The sequence below is a fragment of the Humulus lupulus genome, chromosome 1 (assembly GCF_963169125.1).
Source record: "Humulus lupulus chromosome 1, drHumLupu1.1, whole genome shotgun sequence".
Classification (NCBI taxonomy): Eukaryota; Viridiplantae; Streptophyta; class Magnoliopsida; order Rosales; family Cannabaceae; genus Humulus; species Humulus lupulus.
In genome coordinates, this window is record NC_084793.1 from 43081441 (window position 1) to 43105870 (window position 24430).

At 34.5% G+C, this 24430-nt stretch overlaps 2 protein-coding genes across 2 annotated transcripts; both read left to right on the forward strand.

The window, feature by feature from the left end:
* The first annotated feature begins 18328 nt into the window (after window positions 1-18328).
* On the forward strand, window positions 18329-19845 carry LOC133814082 (uncharacterized). The gene is made up of 2 exons (XM_062247090.1): window positions 18329-19466; window positions 19655-19845. Exons 1-2 carry the CDS (start codon window positions 18329-18331, stop codon window positions 19843-19845), a joined length of 1329 nt encoding a protein of 442 aa, XP_062103074.1.
* A 109-nt stretch (window positions 19846-19954) lies between these two features.
* On the forward strand, window positions 19955-20769 carry LOC133814091 (uncharacterized). Its single transcript, XM_062247097.1, has 2 exons — window positions 19955-20092; window positions 20329-20769. Exons 1-2 carry the CDS (start codon window positions 19955-19957, stop codon window positions 20767-20769), a joined length of 579 nt encoding a protein of 192 aa, XP_062103081.1.
* The last annotated feature ends 3661 nt before the right edge of the window (window positions 20770-24430 follow it).

Consider the following 24430-nt stretch of genomic DNA (forward strand, 5'->3'; position numbering starts at 1 on the left):
CATGGAATTTGGGGTCTATCTTATCAGATGAGGACTCAGTTTTACTTCCAAGCTTTGGAAGGGTTGCAAAAGGTGATGAATACACATTTTATTACTCTCAGACTGATGGTAAATCAGAGAGAGAGAGAGAGAGAGAGAGTTATCCAATTATTATTGGAAGAACATCTTATAAGATGAATGAGATATTATATCTGGATCTTGAGGTAGTGCAGGGGATCATTGTGTTTTTGAAAAGGTTGGAGCTTGGAAGCTCACTTCTCAGAGTAAATGGAAAAGTTATGTTGATTTGAGATTCAGGAACATGAAGTTCTAAAGTATAAAATTTTATCTCCCTTAAAGTATCACCATGGAAAGGGGTGAAGAGGTAAGAGCAAGTTAAGCCATAGATTGATATGTCCGTTTGAATCCTGGATAGGATCTGTCAAGTTGCCTATGGATTGGCTATATCTTTGGCACTGTCAGTTGTATATAGTGTACTTTGTATTTCCGTGTTGAGGACATGGGTTGGAAAGAAACTCATGAGTTGAGTTATGAGAATTTGAAGGTTGAGGCTAAGTTATCTTGTAAGGAATAGCCAATCCACATATGAGACCGAAAGAATAAGGTTATGAGGAACAAAGTGTACCATGAGTTAAGGTAATGTTACAAAAACAGTGAGGTCGAGGGAACGACCTGGGAAACTGGAATCATTTGTGCGAAATTCTTATTCCGGACTGTTCAGATAAAATTCGATGATGAAATTTCTGTAAGGAGGGGATAGTTATAATGCCCAAAATTTCCTAATAAGGTTTAGGACCTTGATTAGGAGGCCGAAAAGGCCATAATTGATTTATTATGCTATTTGATGATAATATGCATGTTTAGGTGTATTAAATATGCATGTGAACCCATTTATGATTAATTGGGTGATTTTCATATTTTGGCCATTTCGGGCATATTTGGCATATATGTGATATGTGTGTGGTGCTTTATTGTTATTTGGTTATGCTAGGGTTACTCAGCACAAGACGATCCTAGGAGGTAAGCTAGTGGAATAGTCACAATGGGATTTATTTTTGACTCAGAGTGAGTCAATGGATATTTAGCACATTATCGGGTTATTGGGTAATGGGAATAAGTATTTGATGATAAATTGGGAGTTAGTAAGATCAAGGGAAAATTCTGGATGTTTTGACTATTTTTCCCCCGATGACATTTTCGGGACCCCGAGCGTTAGGATTTGTTTGAAGCTACTTAAGCTTGAAATAACCTGCTAAGAAATAAAAAGAACGTTCAGTTCTCTCTCCCTCAAAGTTCCTTTTTCGTCTCCCGATCGCATTTTCAAAGGAAACTTGAGTTCTAGGACTCGGATTCAAGCGAGGATCGAGGCATAGCGATTCTAGGAAATATTAGAAGCTTATTAGCCGGAGGATTTAGTTGGGAAATGACATAATCGGAGGTAATTCAAGTTTTAAGTTCTAAGTTTTTGAAGTTTTTAAGCTTGAATTGGACCTTGTGTTTTGATGAGTTTTTGAATGAATTGAAGCTTGGGTTTTGTTGGTTTTAGATCATGGGGATGTTTGGGAACTTTGATTTTTGAGTTTGGAGATGTTTGGATAGATTTTCGGAAGGTTTTAAAATGGTATAATCGGGGAAAAATGGCTAGTTCATGGTTGGGCCGCGACCCTGTTCTTGGGCGTCGCAGCCCATGCTTGATGAAGAAGGTGGAGGCTGTTGAAAGGCCTAGGGGCCGCGGCGCTTGGATAGTGGGCTGCGGCGCTTGGGGCCATTTGTGGCCAAATTGATATTTTGATCATGGAAACTCAACCTTAGCCCTCGGTATCGTTCCTACTATCCGGTTTAGTGGGATTCGATGTCTCGGAGGATAGGTCATAGTCCGGGAACCTTTTATTTCTCATTTTGATGAGGTTTTATATTATGGTTGTGACTAGGTTATCACTAGGGTCTTGGAATCAGGATCGTGGTTGTGGCTTGTTTATTGGTAACCTGTGCTTGGACCAAAGGTAAGAGAACTGCACCCATTATGTGATGCATGTGATGCATAAGATACATGAGATTAGAGCATGGCATGAATGTTGAAATTAAGATTGATCAGAGCTTAAGTCTCTGTATTTGTGCATGATTATAATTATGCTTCTGATTATTGATTAAGCATGCTAAATGCCTTATATCTGAATATTTGACATATGATATATGTCTGTTTGCATTACCTCATTGAGGAAGCACTGACTTATTAGTCAAGGATCGGCATCAGTGTCAGTATTGACTGTGAAGCTGTTACTTACTAGTCAAGTTCGGCAGTAGTACCGAGCACTAGTCGTATGGCATTGACTTATGAGTCAAGGATGGTTGTAGCGTGTTTAACGCAAGCCAATAAAGATTAGATCTAATCGACATCTTCATTGAATGACTCAGCATGAGCATTAATGCCGGACCGACCTCAAGTTCGATGAAAACTAAAAGCGCTTGTTTAGTCTAAAGGCTAGTTACTTAGAGCCAAAGCCGAAAAGGCTGAGGTGACCTACACGTCACATGGCTAGGAGGGTATGGGACCTCCGAGATAGACTTATCAGTATCTAATTGAGATAGACTTATTAGTCATTTGACCGAGATAGACTTATCAGTCATCTGACCGAGATAGACTTATCATCATCTAATTGAGATAGACTTATCAATCATCTAACCGAGATAGACTTATCAGTCATCTAGTTGAGATAGACTTATCAGTCATCTGACCGAAATAGACTTATCAATCATCTAATTGAGATAGACTTATTAGTCATCTCACCGAGATAGACTTATTAGTCATCTGATCGAGATGGACTTATCAGTCATGTAACGACCCAAATTTGCTAATAAGGCTCAAGGGCCTTGATTAGCATGCCAGGAGGGCATAAATGGGATTAGAGTGGATATTGTTGACTTAAATGTGTGAATATGTGATTAATGTAAATTATATGATGGTTGATGATATTATGTGATAATATGAAATAAATATGTGACATATGTGAGAACCACATTATTATGTGGGCAGGTTCGCAGAGCACGACTCGAGACGATCCTAGGGTCAGATAGCGGGAAAAGTCACAACGGGACTTAAGATATGACTTTGGATGAGTCAGGGGTATTTTAGGTATCGGGTAGCGATTTGAACTATTAGGTCATGAAAATAAATATATGGAGATATATTTGAGGATAGGATGTCTAGGCGGGAATATTGGGGGATTTTACCGTTTTGGCCTCGGGGACGGTTCCGGCACCCCGAGCCTTGGGATTGACTTAGCAATAAGATAGACTTAAGGAAACTCTTGGAAGAAAAGATAAACCGACTAAAACTCTTTACCTCAGTTCTCTCTCACTCTCAAGGAAAACAAAAGGGAAGGAAAACACTTAAATTCTAAGGGAAAACCAGCTGAAGCTTGGAGGATTGAGGGATTAATCTAGAGGCTTAGCTTAGGAACTAATCAAGACTAAGGTAAGGGTTAATCCATGTGTTTTTCCAGAAGTTTAATCTTGTGTACCAACTGGTTTTGAGGTGTTGTTCAATTATTGATTAGGTTGGAAATTGAGCTGGGAACTTTGGGAATCAGCTGGACTTTGGATAGAGGGAAGATTCTGTTAACAAGGTAAGCTCTTCTCCAAGAATTAGAGGTTTCAATTTGAGTTCTTGACTGGTTAGTTTTAGGTGTTCATGTTCTTGGGTTTCAAAAATTAAAAGGAGAATCCTAGTGTGTGATGGGCTGAATTTTCTGTGGAATTGTGCTGTTTAAGGTATTTTAAAAGTGTTGGGATTGTTGGGTGTTGAAGTAGGGAGCTTAAGAGTGGTTTTGGTTGAGGTTTTGAGCCTTGAAATGGTGGATTTTCTGGGTTTGAAGGGAAGGGCCGCGGCACTGTTCTAGAGCGCTGCGGCCCTAGGTTGAAAAAGGGCCAAGGAGGCTCGGCCATGGGAGGGCACTGCGGCGCCCAAAGCAAGGGTCGCGGCGCATGTTATGTTTGGGAAGGCATGGGTTCTGTTTTGAGGCTAGGGCCGCGGCTAAGCTTCAAGGGCTGCAGCCCTTGGTTGCACACATGAGTTTTTGAGGGTTTTAGGTACGGGAAAGTGGTCTAGTATGCTCGGGATTGGTTTCACCACCGTGCTTGGTGGAATTCGGATTCCCGGGAGTTAGTTTTGTAACTGGAAACCTATATTCGAGTATTAATGGAACCCTATACTTTGGTTGTGACTAGGTGATAAAGTCTTAGGCTCGGGAACAGATTGTGCTTGAGGGGCATGGCTCGTAATCAATAACCGTACATACTCAAGGTAAGAAAACTGCACTTGGTTGAATATATGTGACGGGACTAAGGGCTCCCTATTGTAAACACTTGAAAATATGGTATTATGCCATGCAAGCCATTTAGTGAACCAACGGCTTAAGGGTGCCAAGGGTTTCACTAGCGCACAGGGCGCAGCTCGGCCACTGGTAGCCGAGGACAGCTTATTATGCACTGAGCTCGGTTTAAGCGGGCCGGAGTCAGTGGGTTAAACAGAGGGTGCGGCCTAAGTCGTTGGCCCTGAATATTATGTGATATGAGTGTAATATGTGATTAATTGTATCTTGAATCTGAATGTACGTGCTGAATACATGCATAATGAATTAACTGTCTGTTATCATTGATTGAGTTGTATAAGATGTTTTCTTGCTGGGCCTTGGCTCACGGGTGCTACATGGTGCAGGTAAAGGCAAGGGCAAGTTAGATCAGCCTTGATTGGAGAGCTCAGCGAGCCGAATGTACATAGCCAGTTGCCCGGCCGCCACGGTTGAGGTTTAGGCAGGGACGCGAGACCTGAAGACTATCTATTTTGCCTTAATATGGCTAGTGATTACTCATGTACTTATGGGAGTCTGTAAACTTATTTTAACTCTGTTTTCTTATGGGATCCCGTGTTTATTATAGTTTAAATATATGAATTGAGTCTTTTGAGACCAAAACCTTTTTAACCCCAGCTCTTACATGTTTAGTGACACGTTTTTAAAATAATGACTTGATTAGCAAGTCTTGCACCTTTATAAGTACACAGTGTAGCGGTCTTGGCTATCCAAGGCGTTACAAGTCATCTGATCGAGATTGACTTATCAGTCATCTGATCGGGATAGACTTATCAGTCATCTAACCGAGATGGACTTATCAGTCATCTATTTAGCGAGTGACTTATTAGTCAACTGATCAAGGAATGACTTATTAGTCATCTACCTCAGAGCGAGAGACTTATTAGTCATCTACTTAGAGTGCAGGACTTCACAAACATGTATTTCCTGCTTGCATGCATGAGTAGGGTTATTACTGCTAGGCATGCCTGTTATGATTCAGCAACATGTTATTACTGTTCATGAGCATATTGAGTTTTCTTGCTAAGCTTCGGCTCACGGGTGCTATGTGGTGCAGGTAAAAGCAAAAAAAAAGTTGGACCATCTGTGAGTTGGAGAGCTTAGGTGACGACGTGTACATATGCAGCTGCTCGACCACCACGGTCGAGGGTTGAAAGAGGAACTAGGGTTAAACCCTATTTTGCCGCTTATATCGGCTGGTTGTAAATATTTTCTTGTAATAGACCTTTAAATTAGATTTTTGGGATCCCAATGTATACAGTAAACGTTCTAATGAAACGTTGTATCCTAACCAAAATTTTTAATCTTAAACCGCTAATCATAGTTACATGATTATGGCCAAATGACTCAGGTAGCGAGTTTAGCACTGTTTAAATGCGCACTGTAACGGTCCCTAGAGTTAGGGCATTGCACATACTCTATCTCGGTCTCCTTTTTCTGTCCCAAAATGCTCGGCTCTTCCTCAGGGGGAAGGACCTCCTGGACATCCCCGACAGTGGCATGGCGTGCCACATGAGGGTCTTCATCATCAACACCATGAGTAGTTTGCTTAATATGTGCCATCGTTGATTCACATGTGATAAGTTTGCAAGTTGGTCCGGTGATCACCTCCCTCAATAATCTGCGCATACAAGAAAAAGGGGAAAGATGAGGGGAGAGCACTAAACAATGATGGCCGGTATAGACACCTTGGGTTGTACCGACCAGACCATAATAAAAATGGTATGGTGTACCGACCAGCAAATAGATCGAATGAAAAATCAAGAAAAACTGAGGCAACGAAGGGTTTCTGAAAAAAAAAATTCAAGAACTGTTCTTGGTGTTCTTCAAGAACACCAAACACGAATCAACTAAAAAAGGACATCAAGGATCAAGTTTTTACAAAATTAGAGGTTAATATACATGACCCATGCCTAGAACTGCCCATAACAATAATTTATTTCCACATTCAAGCTACACACATCAAACAAATCTAGGGATTTTCCCAAAAAACCACTTACGGCAACAGTGAAGAATGCAGAGAAAAAGAAATAATTTTTCCCACATAATTTCAAAACATGAAAGGAAAAGCTAGGAAACTTACTTGGTACAAGCTTGTAGAATGTGCTCAGAGTTGAGAAACATCAACAATGGGTGTATAAGCACGGGCGAGTATAAGGAGCTTCAGAGCTTGGTTTGACTCTGGATGCTTGGTGTGTTTAAAGAATTAAGAGGGTAAAGTGGAAAAAGGGATGAAAACTTTTATTTATAGGCAAAAGAAGAGTGTCTTCTCTCCTTCCAGACATTAATGGAACCACCCACTCAAGAGTCCCCTCAACGGCTGCAGGCACATCTCCCCAGACACGTCAGCATGCTTGCTTGCACGACCCTTCAGTCATGTCTCCTTAACCGCCGCACACGTTAGCCCACTCTTCGGTAACTACACAACCATCAGTGAGGGAAGCCATTATGACATTTATGGTTTCAAAAAGAGGCAGTAAAGTGTGAAAATCCATTTTTTGTAAACTTGATGGAATACAAAAGCTATTAACTATACCAGATGTTATGCCACGTGGCATGGGGCATACACCTCCGACCAGGTTGGACGGTGTGGTCTCCAAAAGAAAGTTTCCATGCTACTTAGCACCATTGCAAACTTGGGGGGCAATTGTTATCCTAAAAATTGACATATCTGACGTGGCATTATACTTTAGACATATGAAATTATGCTTTGGACACGTGACATTAAGTTTAGATGTGTGGCGTTAGGCCGGGTAGGTTAGTCAGCATGTAAACACAAAATGTATAATAGTTACTGCTCGGCAGGTGTTCCAGCAAGACCAGCTGGTCAGTGAGACGGGCAGACAAACCTGGTCGCGCGAGAAGAGGTTACACTCACCGTTAGCACTCCGCAAGAATCGCCCAACCACCCTTAAGGGGCGCCTAACAGCCCTGAAAATTCAGTCTAGCCTTCTAACAAATAGGACTGTAACTACGTGTGAGAATAACGGGATATTTCCACCATCAGTTATGTCGTGTGCCGCCCCTGAGCCAACCGAAGATTATAAATACAAAACCTTCACCCCAGTGGAGGGGGTTAACGAACTATCTTACCGACCAATGTTTAGAAATATACCGGACAACCTATTTTTATACCTAGCAGCGACTCTGCCTTATTGTATTGTCTATTACACATAGAAATCCACTTGTAATCCCCTGTGATCTTGTGTAAACATTTAAGATTAATACAAAACTAAGAGGAAGTAGGTTATTACCAACTTTTAGGACAGAACCTCTATAAATCTTGGTGCTCTTTATTATTTATTGCTCATTATTATTAAGTTTTTGGGTCATTTATTATTCATTGATTGTTCTATTGAAAACTCTCGAATTAATTATTTTGACTTCGCGTCAGTTAGCCAAAATATTAGTCAACAACATCAACCCAAAATAATCTAAAAATAATACAAAATAAATATATATCAGAACAACTAAACATAAAAAAAACAACACAAAAAAGGACAAAACTGTAAAAATGTAAAACTTTCCTTACAACTATAAAATTGAAAGAAAAAAAACATTTGACCGTCACTAGAGAGTGGTACCATCGCGACCTACTCTTAACTTCAAAAATATTTTCCGGCCACACCGCTAGTCAATTGAGCTCAAGAGTGGTACCATTGCGACCTACTCTTCAAGGTGATCATTTTGATATTGGGAAGCATATGTTTTTTCGCCGTCGCCGGAGAAGATGACCAGAATAAAAAAAAACAACCTTTTAGTTTCTATTTTATATTTTGTTAACCAAAAAGAAACTAAATTTTAAACTTAAACAAAATTTGTATTCTTGTTTTATATTTTAAAGATACCATATGGCATTCTAAACAATTTTAAAGTTGTTTTAAAAAAAAATTCAAGTAACTTTTTTAAAATAAATTCATTAGGATATTTTTTGGTAACTTTTAAGAAGATTCGTTTTGGTGACTCACTAAGTTTGTTAGTTGCTTTAAATTTGTAGCATACCACAAAATTTAGTCGTATATCAAAATGTAACCAATTAGTATCTTAAATTATTTTAAAAAGCAACGAAAATGTAACATTTAAAAGTAACTTTGCAATATACTAAATAATATCATTTTCTAATAAGCTATTCATAGTAACTTGAAATTATAAGAGTAACTTTTTATACTATATGATAACTAATTAGTTTCTAAAATAGACTTGAAGGTAATGTAAAAATATCTTAAATAATAAGAGATGTAAATTACACGAGTGACTAAAAAAGTCTATTAAAAATTTCCATTTAAAAGTTACTATGTAGTATACGAAATTAATTTTATTAATAAACTATATGATAACTTATTATATTATATGACAACTCATTAGTTTCTGAAATAAGCTTGAAGGTTACCAAAATGTATCTTAAATAATAAGATACCATAATATAACATCAAAATAACTAATTGGTATATTACAATGTCTACAAATGAGTTTTGGAGGTAACCAAAAGGTTCTGAAGTAATATGATTTAAAAATAAAGTTCTTAATAAAAAAAAAGTGATCAATTGGGGTCTTATCGGTATCGTAAGAAACCAAAATGTAACTTTTTACAAATTAGAAAAAATTAAAAAAATCGGCAAGCAAGATTTCCCATGTTTTTCAAAATCTGATATGCTATGCTGACGTGGCACCGTATTTGTGTAAATAATTTGGTTGAAGGTATTTTTGTAAATATTTAGATTCTAAGTATATAATTGTAAAATTCCAAAAAAAAATATGCATTTGGGCCACTTCTAATCGAACTCCAAGTGGCCCATAATTTGATAAATGCGAACAAGATATAGGCCCCGCCCATATATACCATACTTAAACCTCTCCATGGCCGCAAGTTTAGTTATAATAGTGTTGTAAATACGGACCGAGCTTTCTGATACGACACAAAACCGGCACGAGCACGACTCGGCACAAAAAAAAAATGGTCCTGGGCCAACTGGGCATGATGTTGTAGATTAGCACGACACGGCACGAAAAATATGGGCATAAGACGGTACGACACGACAAGCCCGAAGGCATGACACAAAAGTACGAAAAGATTAGCACAAAGGCACGACATGTAAGCACGGATGTAAAAAGCCTATAAGCATGGCATGCAAAAGGCACAAATTAAATCCACAAATATATTTATTTTTATTTGGGTTTTATTATTAATTTATATGTCAAAATTAAAAATATAAATATAATTTATATGGTTTACAAAATTCTATTTCAGCCCAAAGATAAGCCCAATCTAAGTTCCAACAGCCCAATAACACAAATTAGAGTTTCATCATATTTCCCCTATTCCTACTCCACCCTCCTTCTCTCACATGAAATCTCTCACACCGTCATCCCTTCCTTTCACTCGTTGTCGCCCCTCTTACTCACCCTCTCCCTCTCTATCTAGTATTTTCTCTCCACCATATTGATAACTCTACAAAATAGAGTTATTTTACCATATTTTATTTGCTAATTATTGCTTAGTCTTTGAGTTTTTAAGTAACTTATTAAGTTTTTAAGTAATTTTTAATTTATTAGTCTAATTGTAATTTTTTTAGATTCTTATATGTTTTTATAGATATTTTATCGTTTTATGTTGTAATTTAATTATTTAAAATTAGTGTTGTTAATTTGAATGCTAAAAATATAATTTTATTGAAATTAAATGTTATGTAAATTAAATTTTAATTAATATTTTCATGGAAGTTATATGATATATTTTATTAGTGAAAATATTTAATTTTAATTTAGTTTATGATTATTTTGTAGGAAATAATTTCGTATTTTGGTACTTTGAAAAGAAGATAAATGAAAAGAATTAAAGCTGAAAAAGAGAAGAAAAATGTGGCATTTTTTAGAAGCTCACAGCCCCTTGCTGGCCCAATCCGCACCTGCCACCATGGGCCTTCCTCCAGCAGCTCCCAGCTAGGCCCAACACCTCCCCACGCAACCCATCACGCCCAGCCTCAGCTAGGCCCAATGCCAGCCCACCTTCAGCCTTCCTCAGCTCCAGCCGTGGGCCTGCCTCCTGCGCCTAACTTCCTAGTTGTGTCCCTTCAACAAGGCCCAACACCCCAAAACACACCAGGCACCACACGTTCAGCTCCCCCTTCACCAGCCAGCTCTTCCACCAGCCCACCAAAGTAGCCCGGGCCCAAACCACAGCCACCTCTGCCCAGACCAGCCACCACTAAGCCACCTTTCCTTGAGCCCATAAATGTACCTTTGTCCCCTATGTCTAAAATGCCAATTTTTTTACCCAATTTTTCTACAACAGTTTACCCAAAATCATTATCACTCCTACAATTTACCCTTACTTGCCATTTTATTATTAGTTTAAGTAATCTAATCAATTTAATTAATTTAAATTTATTATTTTAATAATCTCATTTTGGCTATAAATAAGGGTTTTGAAGACCATTTTTTGGGGTTTAATTTTTTGTTACCATCTTCTTTTCTACTATTTTCTCTCTATCATTCTCTCTTCCATTTTGGGTTTTTCAAGAGCATTTTCAAGTATGTATTTTGTTTATTTCGTAATTTATAGTCTAGTTATGTGCTTCTAATCTTTTTCATAAGATTATTAAGATCATGATGAAACAACTTGTAATTAGATAATATTTATGTTGTATGTTGATTTTCCTTGTAATGCAACAAAGTTTATGGATTTTTCTTCTTCATATATGTCTTTCATCTTTAATATCTCATATTTTGGATTGTTAGATAATATGCACTTTGTTCTTCATTTTGCAAAACATAATATTTTTTGTGTAAGATGCGTCATTAAATTGTACATATTCAATGCTTAGAACAAAAATAGTATGTTTTGCCTTATAAATAATGTTTTTTTTTTTTTTCATTAGATTGATTCACATTAAATACTTTTAAATTATACTTTTTAAAAAATTGAGAAAAATCTTATTTTTTTTAGAAGTAATTTGTGCTTAAAATTATAAATCTATTTAGAAAATGATAGTTTGACTTATTTTAACTATTACTAAAACTTAAGAATGAATATACTAATAAGTATTATTAAACTTACATTTTGTGTATTCTAGTATATTAATAATCTTTCTTTTTAACATTTATTTTTAAATTATTATTGATTTATTTTTATTCTCTTGTTTTATTTTAAATTTTTTATTTTATATTCATGACATTAAATATATCCGATTTTAAAGGTAGGATAGAATTTATTAATTTTGGTTTAAAATATATATTTTTTTGTTATTTTAGATTTATACTTTGATTCGATTTTGTGCTTAGAACGCTCTATTTCATATATGAATCATGCTATTGCCATTTATAAATATTTAAAAGATACCGTTTTGGTCCATCAGATATCCTTTCCCGGTCTCCCTCAATCTCTAGCGACACACTCTACGACATCTCCAAGGTGGTCTTCCTCAGTCACGGTACAATATTAGCTTCTATTTTTGTTGTCATTCATCTATTTTGTTTCTTCTAGTTCAGATCTTCTTATATTTTATTTTATATTTTAAAGCTTAGTTGATTGATTTCATGGTAACTAGTAAGAGAAATGATCTGCTCATTTTTTGGTCAGAGTGGAGTGGATTTGCATCTTTCTCTCGGTGCTCAAATCAGTTGGCTAAAACTCATAAGCTCAAGGTATATGTTTTTTCTCTCAAACTCTCGTCTCTCGTGCTCGAAATGGGTATATAAAATAGGTTGGGTCATATATATTTTGAATGAGATGGTCATATGAAATGAAAGGATAATGATTTAATCATTTTTTTTTGTATTCCTTTCTGAAAATGTTTGACTTTAAAACAAGGTCATTAAGTTTGTTAGTAATATACTGATATATGGTCATATATTTTGTTTTTTAGGTTGAGCCTTGGAACTAACAAAATTTCATGATGGAACAACTACTCTCTTTTTTCACACGTTGCTTGTTTGTCATTATAAGTTTTTTTTTTTTTTTTGTCATTTTGGAATTTGAATGAATTATCTGAAGTTACTACATGTTATATTGCTGGCACTTCGTTCTTTCTTAAGTTTTTTTCTCTGATGTTGAACTATACTTCTTCTTTTAAGACACAAGTAAAATGACATGATTACTATTTCTTATATATGTTTAATAGTTTAAACTTTTGTTATCTTCTTTATAGGGCTATGGAGGGTAATATTGCAGAGGAAGTGTAGAGTTAAATGAAGCACAACATAGCTCACCACCATCTATTCCAAGTCCAACAATATATGAAAGTGTTAATACTAACATTGTGGCCGAAAGAGTTGATGGTAACACAACTGCTAAGCGAAAGAAAAATCACACATCAGTTGTTTGGGAACACTTTGATGATGCAACTGAAGTTATAGATGGTGAAGAAGTGAAAAAAGCTCAATGTAAGTATTGTAAATCTCTCCTTCTTAGTGATTCGTCTAAAGGGACTGGTCATTTATTGAGGCACATGAAATCATGCTTAAAGAAACATAGTTTAGGTAATGATCTAACTCAAAGCCAATTTGTTATCAACAAAGATGGTTATGGTGTTAGTAATTGGTCTTATGATCTCATGTCAGCTAGAAATAGTCTTGCTAAATTTATAGCAATAGCTGATTTGCCTATTAATTTTGGAGAAAGTGCATGGTATGAAGATCACATTCAAAAATCTTATTGTCCAAAATTTAAGTCTGTCTCTAGAACAACCGCTAGAAGTGATTTGATGCGAGTATATAAAGATATGCGAACAAAATTGATTGGCACCCTGCCTGTTTTGAACAATTCTATTGCTTGCACTTCTGATATTTGGAATGAACGTTCAAAACAAGATTACTTATGTGTTACTGCACACTACATTAATTTTGAATTGAGGTTAGAGAAAAGAATTATTGGTTTTGTACCTATGCATCATGAGCATAATACTGAGAACATATTTTATGCCATCACTTCTGTTTTGAATGATTTTGGAATCATGAGTAAAGTTATGTCTCTGACATTAGATAATGCATCTGCAAACACTAAAGCCATTGAATTTTTTCTGGCTTCTAGTTTTTCTTCTGAGGGTGGAATTTCTTTTCACCAAAGATGTGTGTGTCATATCATAAATTTAATTGTTAAACGTGGAACAAAGATGGTGAATGACAGGATTGAGCAAATCAGAAATGCAATCGCTTGGGTTACTGGATCAAATCCTAGGATTGCTGAGTTTGGGCGGTATTGTATTGCATCGGGTAAAAGACCAAGAAAATTTGCAACTGATATGCTAGTAAGGTGGAACTCAACTTATACAATGTTAGAAGGTGTCATGGAGTATCAAGATATCATTACAGATTTTTATAATTCCAAAAAGGGGAAAGGGAATATCCTTTTGGATGATAGTGATTGGTATGTTGCTCAAATGTGTCTTGATTTTATGAAATATTTTTATGAATCAACTGTGAAGTTGTCAAGTGTTTACCATCCAACTTCTTCTTTAATTCTCCCCCAACTTTTTGAAATTACATATTTGTTTCAAACATATAGAAATGGTGAACTTTTGGGACCAGTAGTTGCTGCCATAGAGAAAAAGTTAAAGAAATATTGGTCTGAAATTCCACTTTTATTTGCTTTAGGAGTTGTCTTGGATCCTAGAGTTAAATTACAAGGTCTTGAGAATGTTGTTAGAAGTATAGGTATGCATTTGAAAATGGATTTTACCTCACAAGTTGTTAATTTGCGAAATAAGGTGTTCAAAGTGTATGCTATTTATGAGAACAGGTATGGTGAGTTAAGGACTCAAGCAGCTCATCAAGAAGCTCAACAACCAAACAAAAAGAGGTATTGGAGTTGTATTAACTCAACTGACTCAGTTGGAATTCCATCACCCCCTTTATCAACAACTAGTGCAAGACCTACTCAATATACTGAGCTCAACAAATATTTGGATACTGATTTTACAATATTTGATCTTGTTACTGATGATGGCAATGATAATGTTGATTTTGACTATCTGGAATGGTGGAGAAAACATTCATTTAAGTTTACAGTTTTATCAAGGCTAGCATGTGATGTGTTAACTGCTCCAGTCTCTACTGTTTCTTCAGAACAATCATTTAGCACTACTGGCAGGATAATTGAAGAAGAGAGAACTTCATTATCTCCTAAAATAGCAGAAGCCTTAACATACGTTAAAGATTGGGAACAAGCAAGGAGGCGGATGCAATATCAAACAGATAACAAAGATTTGGTTAATGACTTTGAACTTCTTAATCTTGAAGAAAGTTCTAGTGTTACTAGTGGAGAATCTGACGCATAGCTCAGCTTTGATGTCTTTTTTTTCAAATGCAATATTTTGATTTTGGTCTTTTGTTGACAAATGTGTAAGTATGATTGTCAACCATTCTTTTATTCTTTTATTTTCTTAATTTTTATTGTATTTATTGATTTGAGACTTTGCATGTGGGGTGGCGTTGAAACTATTTCCAAAACTTAATCAGGTGGCTAAATTAGTACAAATTACTATTACTTGAATTTCTATTTTTTATTGTTTTTTATATCATTTTTTTTGTCAACTAAAACTTGATCTGCATCAATTATTCTAATCTCCCTTTATTGTTTATATTGTGTTTCTCATATGAAAGAAACTATGCAAGTGTCATTAAAACTATCTTCAAAATTCAAGTTAGTGTCTAAATTAGTACAAATTACTACTTGCTTTTTTATTTTTATTGTTTTTTAAATCATATTTTTTTTAAGGTGCAACTTTTTTTTTTTTTTGCAATAACAATCATTGTAATGTCTTTATTTACTAAATTAACAGTGTGTTTTTTTATATGAGACTATGCAGATGGCTTTATAACTATCTCCAAAACTAAAGTGAGGTGGCTAAATTAGTACAAATTACTTGCATTTCTCTTGTTATTGTTTTAGATTACTTATTTATTTTGTCATTACAACTTATTCTATACTTCAGCTGACTTATTGATACTTGCTTCCTGGTTACAAAAATTAACTTGAAGATTAATGGACTACTTAATTGACTACTTTTGCTTGCCAAAGACCAATGTGCTAATTTATTTGGAGGAGTTGCTATTTAAATTTTGAAGCAATCAGGATTTCCAATCTGTAGGTTAAAGTATGGACTTTTATATTAAAATTAACATTGTATAGTTTATTACAACTTTCTTTAATGTTTGTGTTTTTCAAGCCAAGTTATATCTCTTCGATATAATAAGTGTGTAGATAACAGAAATTTTTGATTTTAACGGTTTTTTATTTTTTTCCATTAACTTTAACGGAATATTTTTATATTCAAGGGTAGTTTGTAAACATTTAAATTTAAATAAAATAAAATAAAAAATTAAAATATGATATTTTACAATGATAATTATTTAAAAATAATAAATAATTAAAAATTAAAATATGATATTTTTGATATATTTTACAATGATAATTATTTAAAAATAATAAATAATTAAACAAATTAAAATAGGAAATTTTTCAGATATTTTACAATGATAATTATTTTTAAATAATAAATAATTAAACAAATTAAATATGATACTTTTGAGATATTTTACAATGATAATTATTTAAAAATAACACAATCATATGTTTTATAACTTAAATAAAATTTAATTAAACTTAAACTTACTTATTAAAATAATATCATATCAAACATATAATATAATCTACTGTGAATAAGCAACAAACTGTTTTTCTTAAAAAAACTAGCAAGAAATTTAAATTTAAAATCCACGTATAATATTTAATATTACATTAAACATATAATATATAATTTTTTGTTGTCACTCCTAAATTCAAAAACTAGAACAAACATAAACTTAAACAAAAATAAATAAATTATTTAATTAAAATAGGATATTTATTTGAAATTTATATGACATTAATATAAATTTAATAAAAATAATTAATAAATTCTATAAATAAAACTAAGCAAACATCCATATTACTTGTATCTAGTATATATATATATGATATTTCTTGGTTGGTGAGTTGTGAAGATATAAGAGATTTTTTTATGACGGTTTTTGATGAATTGGATAATTAGAAATTAGACCATTATATATTGGGGTTGGAAAAAAAATGACATCAATTAAGGTTTTAATTTTAATAAAAAAATTGATTTTTTTTTTTAAATTTGGGCTTAGATTATTTAGGCTTGTATAAGATAACGGACTATCCCGCTTTCAAAAAATAAATCAATCCATTTAAAGCACGGCCCGGCCCCGACACGAATATCTCGTGCCCATGAGTCGTACTGGGCCTAACCTATTATAATATAGGCCATATTTTTAGGGGAATTTTTAAAAAATATGGCTTTTTAGTCATCTTTGTGCAAAAATATGGGAAATAATCTTTTCATAATATGTATGGAAGAATTTAATTAAGAAAAACTTAATTTATGGGAAAAACTAGTACATAGGACAATTGAAATTTAAACAAAAACACATCAGCACAATCAGGGGCACAAATGTAATTAACAATACAATAGTCCATATTATGCTCAAGCCTGAAACACGATCAAAAGCTTTCTCCAAAAACAGGAAACTCTCTGCAATTGCTTCCATCTCCGCACTCCCTTCTCCGGCGATAAGCTTCTTCTCCGGCGACAACTCCTATCTCCGGTGACTTCCACAACATTCAATCAATCCAGGCAAACGTTCGACCTCTGCAAAAAAAATTAACAAAAATCTGATCACTTTGACAACTAAAGTACTGATCATTTTTTACAGAAATCAAATAAATATGAACATTCTTCCAATCATACGAGCTGCAATCTTCTAAAATTCTGGCGAGCTGCATATCCACTACACGATCAATAAACAAGGTTTGCAAGAAATCGTCTCCTCTGTCAACTCTTTTGTATTATCATTTTCTTTTATTTGGAAACTATCTTAAATCTTCTACATAGAACTATAATATTGGCATACAAAATCAAAATTATACATGAACTATTATATTGATTGTAATGATAATGATCATGATCATAATGTGCTTGCTGAAAAACACAAAAAATTTATAACTAAAAAATTGAAAAAAAATTATCCAAACCCACTGGTTTGGGTACATTGATTAACCAAAAAATAGACAAGAAACAAGAACTCTCAAAATTTTACATCCTAATTTGTCATTATAATATCAAGGATAATTTGATATTAGTGTGAATTTTAACTGCCAAAACATTCAGTAACTTTAGGATAACCAGTTACTTGAAAAAACAATCAATATATTAAACTAAATGTTTCAGTAGGGTATGGGACTACAGATTAAGGAAACCAGTTACCTTGCCACTGGTTTGTGTACATTGATTAACCAAAAAATACACCAGAAACAAAGACTCTAAAAATTATACATTCTAATTTTTCTTTACAATTAAAAAAAATTATTTGATGTAGGTGTGAATTTTTACTGCAAAAACAATCAGTAACAATAGGGTAACTAGTTACCCTGAAAAACAGCTAATATATAAAACTAAGTAAAAATTACAACTACATAAAACTAAATGTAAAAGCAGTCAATATATGATTAAAAGATTAAAGAAACCTGTTACCCTGCAAAAAAAATCAATATATAAAACTAAGTGTAACCAGTTACCTGCAAAAAACAATCAATATATAAAACTAAGGGGAAAAACAGTCAATATATAAAAGTAAGTGTAACCAGTTAGCCTACAAAAAGTTAAATGTTTCAGAAGAAGATGTGATTAAAGATTAAGTTAACCAGTTACCTAGCCCATTTAGAACCAACTAACTGCTAAAAATTGCCAAATTTTACAGATATGGACAATATTACTTCTTTGGTTCAATATGGAGGCAAGTGGAATGAAAACAACGAGTACCAAGGGTACACAATGACTGGGATATTAATACCACCAAATTGTTCTCTTGAAAACTTGGTGAATTTGATAAAAAATGAGATAAAGGAAAAAACAGCAACTATTGAAGTTTCTTATTAAGTAGAAAAAGGAACACCACCAATGAAGGTTGTAACAGACAATTCAATGTTGTTCTTTCTGGAAATAAAGAAAAAAGTTGCTGCAAAAATAACAGACTTACCATTGTGTGCCACTATAGTTCAAGAATCAAGCAATGAAAATGACATTCTTCTACTAGCAAATCAGAAAGCTACAGCAGAAGAAATGGAGGTGGGGACATTATTAATGCAAGCAAATCAAGCTTCCATCAATGAACAAATGTTACTTGAAGAAGGAATGTCAAGCACAACAAATGAGGGCATAAATGAGTCATACATACCTCATTTTGCTGAAGAAGTAGCTGATTTCATAATTGAGGACAATACAAAAAGAAAAAAGAAGTTGGAGAAAATCCAACTAGTAATATCTGATTACAGAGTCAACACAATAGAGCAAGGGAAAATTTACAAGGATAAGAACACAATCAAATCAGCTCTTAGCTACTATGCAATGCTGCATAACTTCCAGTTCAAAACAAAAAGATCAGAACCTAGAGAGTACCTAGTTACTTGCGCAGATGAAACATGCAACTGGTTGGTGAGAGCATCTAAGTACAGAAATCAAGATTTATTCAAGGTACGGAAATGCAATCCAAATCACACTTGCTCTGTTGAAATTGTTTTGGAAGACCATAGGCAAGCAAAAAGCATTGTAGTTGGAGAATTAATAAAGAATAAGTACAAGTCAATCAAAAGAAATTACACTCCAAATGATATCATGAATGATGACTTCGGAGTAACTATGGGATACACAAAAGCATGGAGATCAAGAGAGAAAGCTTTGCGTCTAGTAAGAGGGAACCCCGATGATTCATATCAAAAGCTGCCAATATATCTTTACATGTTGAAGCAAGCAAATCCAGGAACAATAACACACCTACTCACAGACAAGGAAGATAGATTCAAATACCCATACATATCTTTCTCTAACGCAATCAAGGGTTGGAAATGCTTGAGGCCTATAATTGTTGTTGATGGAACTTTCTTGAAAAATGCACATGGTGGTACCCTATTTTCAGCATCAACGTTAGATTCAAACAACAACATTTTCGTGTTGGCTTTTGGAATAGAAGACTCTGAAAATGATAACTCATGGCTTTGGTTCTTCTCCAAACTGAGAGACACCTATGGAGAACCCGAAGGTATGATAGCTTCAACAATATATTCTTGTTTACAAACACATAGGAACATTTCCAAAACAAAATATACAAATACATGTTATTTCTTTTAGAATCTTAATAAAGTAACTGATTGCCTTCACCAAAATTAAAAAAAAAATTGAAAAATACTTCATTTTTGTTTTTTATTTTAAAATATTTATACTCCACAGGATTGGCTATAGTTTCTGACAGACATAAGAGCATAGACAATGCAGTACATATGGTGTACCCAAATGCTTTCCATGGAGCTTGCATGTTTCACTTGCTCAATAATTTGAAAAGCAAGTATGGGAGCCATGGAGAAGAGCTACAAATGAAATTCATTGCAGTAGCAAAAGCATACACAAAACACAGAATGTGAACACTACATGAGAGGCCTTGATAGAATTGATAGATGCATTAGACCCTATTTAGAAAAAGCCAAGTATGAAACTTGGGCAAGATCATACTCGCCAACAAAAAGATACACCATGATGACATCCAACATCGCAGAATCACTCAACGCTGCAAGAAATCTCCCCATTGATATCTTGGTTGAATGCCTCAGAAGTTTGGTTCAAAAGTGGGTTTGGAACAACTCAAATAATGCAAACGGAACATTCACAAAAGTCTCTACAACAACATAGAATGAATTGAGACATGACATTGTTTCAAAAATGAAGTATGAGGTATGCAACTAAACTTATTCTTACTATTCTTTATTCTGTCAATTAATGGTAACCAGTTACCTTCCATAAGAATAGGAAAAAAAAAGTTTACACAGAAGCATGACTAGTTACTTTCAATCCTAAGTCTAGTTAAAATGTTTATTATCTGATTCTATTTCATGACAAAACTATTTTAGGTCTTGCCTTTCAACACAATAGAATACCAAGTTCATGATCAAAAGGGGATAAATTTCACAGTAAATATACATAGTAGAACATGTACTTGCAATAGGTTCCAAGAAGATGAAATGTCTTGTGGTCATGCAGTAGCTGTCATTGCAAAGAGAAACTTAAGTGTGTATGATTATTGTGCAAAGTTCTACAGAACAGAAACATTGGAAGCATTGTATCAAGAAAATGCTCATCCTTTGCCCCATAAAGATGAATGGAATCTCCTACAACACTTGGACATAATAGTGCTGCCTCCAAATGCAACAATCCCTGCAGGAAGACCAAGAAAGAAAAGAATAAGATCAGGAGGGGAACATAAAGTAATAATCACCTCTGGGAAATGTGGGCAACCAAGACATAACAGGAAGACTTGTAAGAATCCTCCAATTGAGAAGCCAAAGACATAGATTTATATTTTACAGCAAAACAAACCTTTCATAGCTTTATTCATTGAAAGAGTGACTTTCATATTCATCAAGTATCATTCAGTATTTTAATAAGATTATTTCAAAATTAAACACATTGATTGATTATGCAAACTTATAAAATCCTTTCAAAATAATTTCTTGGATTTGTTTGCTTCTTATTTTTCAATGCTACCATCAGTATAAATAAACCATAATGAAAAAAAACATGAACGTATCCAGTTACCAAACATTAACAACAAAACAACAATATAGGTAACTGGTTACCTTGAAGTTACAATACAAGATAAATTACCCCACTATAACAATCTAAAAGCAAAAAAAAAAAGAATTAAAACATTTTCTTTCTTCTATCACAAACTCCTCTATGTATAATATTAAAGTTACTTTAATATTAACTTAATAAACTGGTTGCATAACTATAATAAGACAAGCTTAGTGGAAAAATCTAAAAAAAAACACTTAAGTAATTAGTTACCCTTGGTATATTAGGAAAGAAACAGCCTGAGTACCTGGTTACCCTCAAAATCATTATTGCTCGAATAACACCAATAAAATTAGTTAAACAACCCAACTGGGAACTAGTTTCCCTCAAATTATTCCATAAAACATTGTAAAAAAATACGAAAACAAACAGAAAACTAGCTACCTGCTTTAAAGTGTTATCTAAAATATATATTAATAATTACAATTAACAACAACAAACCAATGGGGAAAAAATAAAAAAAATACTTAAGTAACCAGTTACCCTCGGTATGTTAGCAAAGAAACAACCTGGGTACCTAGTTACCCTCTAAATCATTCTTCCCACCGCTTACAACAAAAGAATTAACAAAACGGTATACTAATATGTATATATAAAATGACCTTAAGAATCACAATGTTTTACATAAGCAGAAATTTAAAAAAGCTAACTGTTAAACTAGAAATTCATTCATCATTTAAATATTGTTGTAGCAAAAATAAAAAAGCAAAAGAAACATAATATCACTAAAAGTCTATGCAACAATTTTCATTCTCTTCTGTCTCCTCTCCAAAAGCTTTTCATTGAACTCATCGCTAGTTAAGTATCCCTCAAGTTCTTTGTTCTTTCCATGATAGTACAAGCTGACAGCAATGTCTTTGCGAAGGAGACGAACATCAATATGTTTAGGCATCTCATTCTCCTTCCCAAGAATTATTTTCTCAGAAAAATAAGTAGAAAACACCCCACAATCGCTGCATAATAGAAATAAGTAAAAAAAACAACTAAGAACATATAAACAAAAAAGAACACAAAGAAAAGAATTAACAAAAGACCTGGTTACCCTCTAAATCATTCTTCCCACTGCTTACAATAAAAGAATTAACAAAACGATATACTAATATGTATATATAAAATGACCTTAAGAATCACAATGTTTTACATAAGCAGAAATTTAAAAAAGCTAACTGTTAAACTAGAAATTCATTCATCATTTAAATATTGTTGTAGCAAAAATAAAAAAGCAAAAGAAACATAATATCACTAAAAGCCTATGCAACAATTTTCATTCTCTTCTGTCTCCTCTCCAAAAGCTTTTCATTGAACTCATCGCTAGTTAAGTATCCCTCAAGTTCTTTGTTCTTTCCATGATAGTACAAGCTGATAGCAATGTCTTTGCGAAGGAGACGAACATCAATATGTTTAGGCATTTCATTCTCCTTCCCAAGAATTATTTTCTCAGCAAAATAAGTAGAAAACACCCCACAATCATTGCATAATAGAAACAAGTAAAAAAAAACAACTAAGAACATATAAACAAAAAAGAACACAAAGAAAAAAAAAACTAAAATCAAATAAACAAACTAACGAATCAATTTGTTGAGGAATGCCTGTAGCAATGCTCAACTTCAAAGTCGCATTCTCTGCCACATCATACAGACTAACATCAAAATTAATATCTTGATGATCATAGAAACCAATCTTCTCCAATAGAAGAGGAATCAAAACAGCAAATGCCTCAACGACAGGTAAAATCTGATTTTCATGCTTTGCACCAGACATTGAATCATACACCGTAAGTGATCTCAGCTGTATATTAATGTAATGCCCCGGATTCTCTATTATGGTTAATGGCTGGATTAGTAGGCCGGGAGGGCCATAACTGTTTAATTATGCCATTAAATGTGTTTATGCATGTTTATGAGAATTATATTATAATATGATGTTAAATGCATGCATGTGAGTCCACATTTGCTTACAGGGGTATTATGGTAATTTGGCCCGTTGAGGGTATAATTGAATACTTGTTTGTATGATAATGATATATTGTGAGACCACATTATAATGTGGATTGGTTCGAGTATTCCGACATGAGACGATCTTAAAACATGATTTATCGGTTTGGTCATAACAGGTTTGAGCTCGGGGCTCGGGGTGAGTCTCGGGGTGATATTGGTGGTTATAGCGTTACCGGGGATTTTAGGGTAACGGGATATGAACTATTGGTGTTTGAGGATATTGAGATTAGCGGGAATTGGGAAGCGTTAATTATAATTAATGGGTTAAGCGGGAAGTACCAATTTTGCCCTTGGGGTGGCTTTAGAGGCTTAAGATGACACAAGGGGTATTTTGGTCTTTTTGGAAGGATATATATGACTTAAGTGACTTAGAAGGTTGTAGAATAAACAGGGTAAGAACAGAGGCTCTATCTTCTCTTCCCGTACACACCACTTCCTCCATTGTTTTCCTTGGTGTTTTGAGTTCAAGGTGGGATATCAAGCTAAGGAACTTCAAGGCTGAGTTAATAGACTTGGTTCTACTTGTGTGGGAGTTCAAAACAGGTTTTAAGGTAAGTTTTGATCATTGAACTCAAGTTATGCTCTGTTTTCGTTTTAGCTTTTAAGTCATGAGTTTTGATGTGGAAAGTGTGAATCAAAGGGGGTTTTAGTGTTAGTTTGATTGGGGTTTGATGTGAGTAAGCTAAGGGTGTTGTTTGGGGGTTCAATTATATGTTTGGAAGAGGTTTTAAGATGGTTTGAGGGACTGGTTTGAGAGGGAGAACGCAGGGTTAAAATCTGGTTTGTGTGTGGCTGACTTAGCTGAACTGGGCTGGGCGCCGCGGCGCAGCAGGGGTGCGCCGCGGCCCTTGGTGTCTGTCAGGAGGGAGCCCTTCTGTCTGAAGGGCGCGCTGCGGCGCATCAGGGGAGGGCCGCGGCCCTTAGGGCCAATTTTTCTAAAATGTGGTTTTTAGCTCGGGGATTCAAACCAGAGGCCCCGGGGTTGGATCTAGTACCCGGTTGGGTAGTGTTTGAGGTCTCGGGGGCTGGGTTTTGGTTTGGGAACCCTCGGTTATCATTTTTATTGATAAATTCTATAAATTGGTTATGACCAGGTGACCGTCAAGGATTTTAAAGGTTGATCGTTCTCAGGGGTCGTTCATATTATAATCCTCACTCGAACCAGAGGTAAGAAAACAGTGTATGAATGCAGTTGCACCCTGTACAGGTATATGACATGCATGGTTGGATATTTGAGGCATGTTGGTTGATATATGTGGACATGGATTGCATGTTAAATGCTAGTGAATGCTGATTACCTGCTTGAGACACTGACTAGTCAGGGACCGACTCTAAAGTCGATGATCACGCATTGAATGGCCCTATGGCATTAATGCAGGAC

Coding starts and splice junctions, on each gene's coding strand:
- LOC133814082 (XM_062247090.1), top strand. CDS start 18,329: ATGAAGGTTGTAACAGACAATTCAATGTTGTTCTTTCTGGAAATAAAG. Junction 19,467..19,654: donor CACCTATGGAGAACCCGAAG/GTATGATAGCTT, acceptor TATACTCCACAG/GATTGGCTATAGTTTCTGAC.
- LOC133814091 (XM_062247097.1), top strand. CDS start 19,955: ATGATGACATCCAACATCGCAGAATCACTCAACGCTGCAAGAAATCTC. Junction 20,093..20,328: donor CAAACGGAACATTCACAAAA/GTCTCTACAACA, acceptor AAACTATTTTAG/GTCTTGCCTTTCAACACAAT.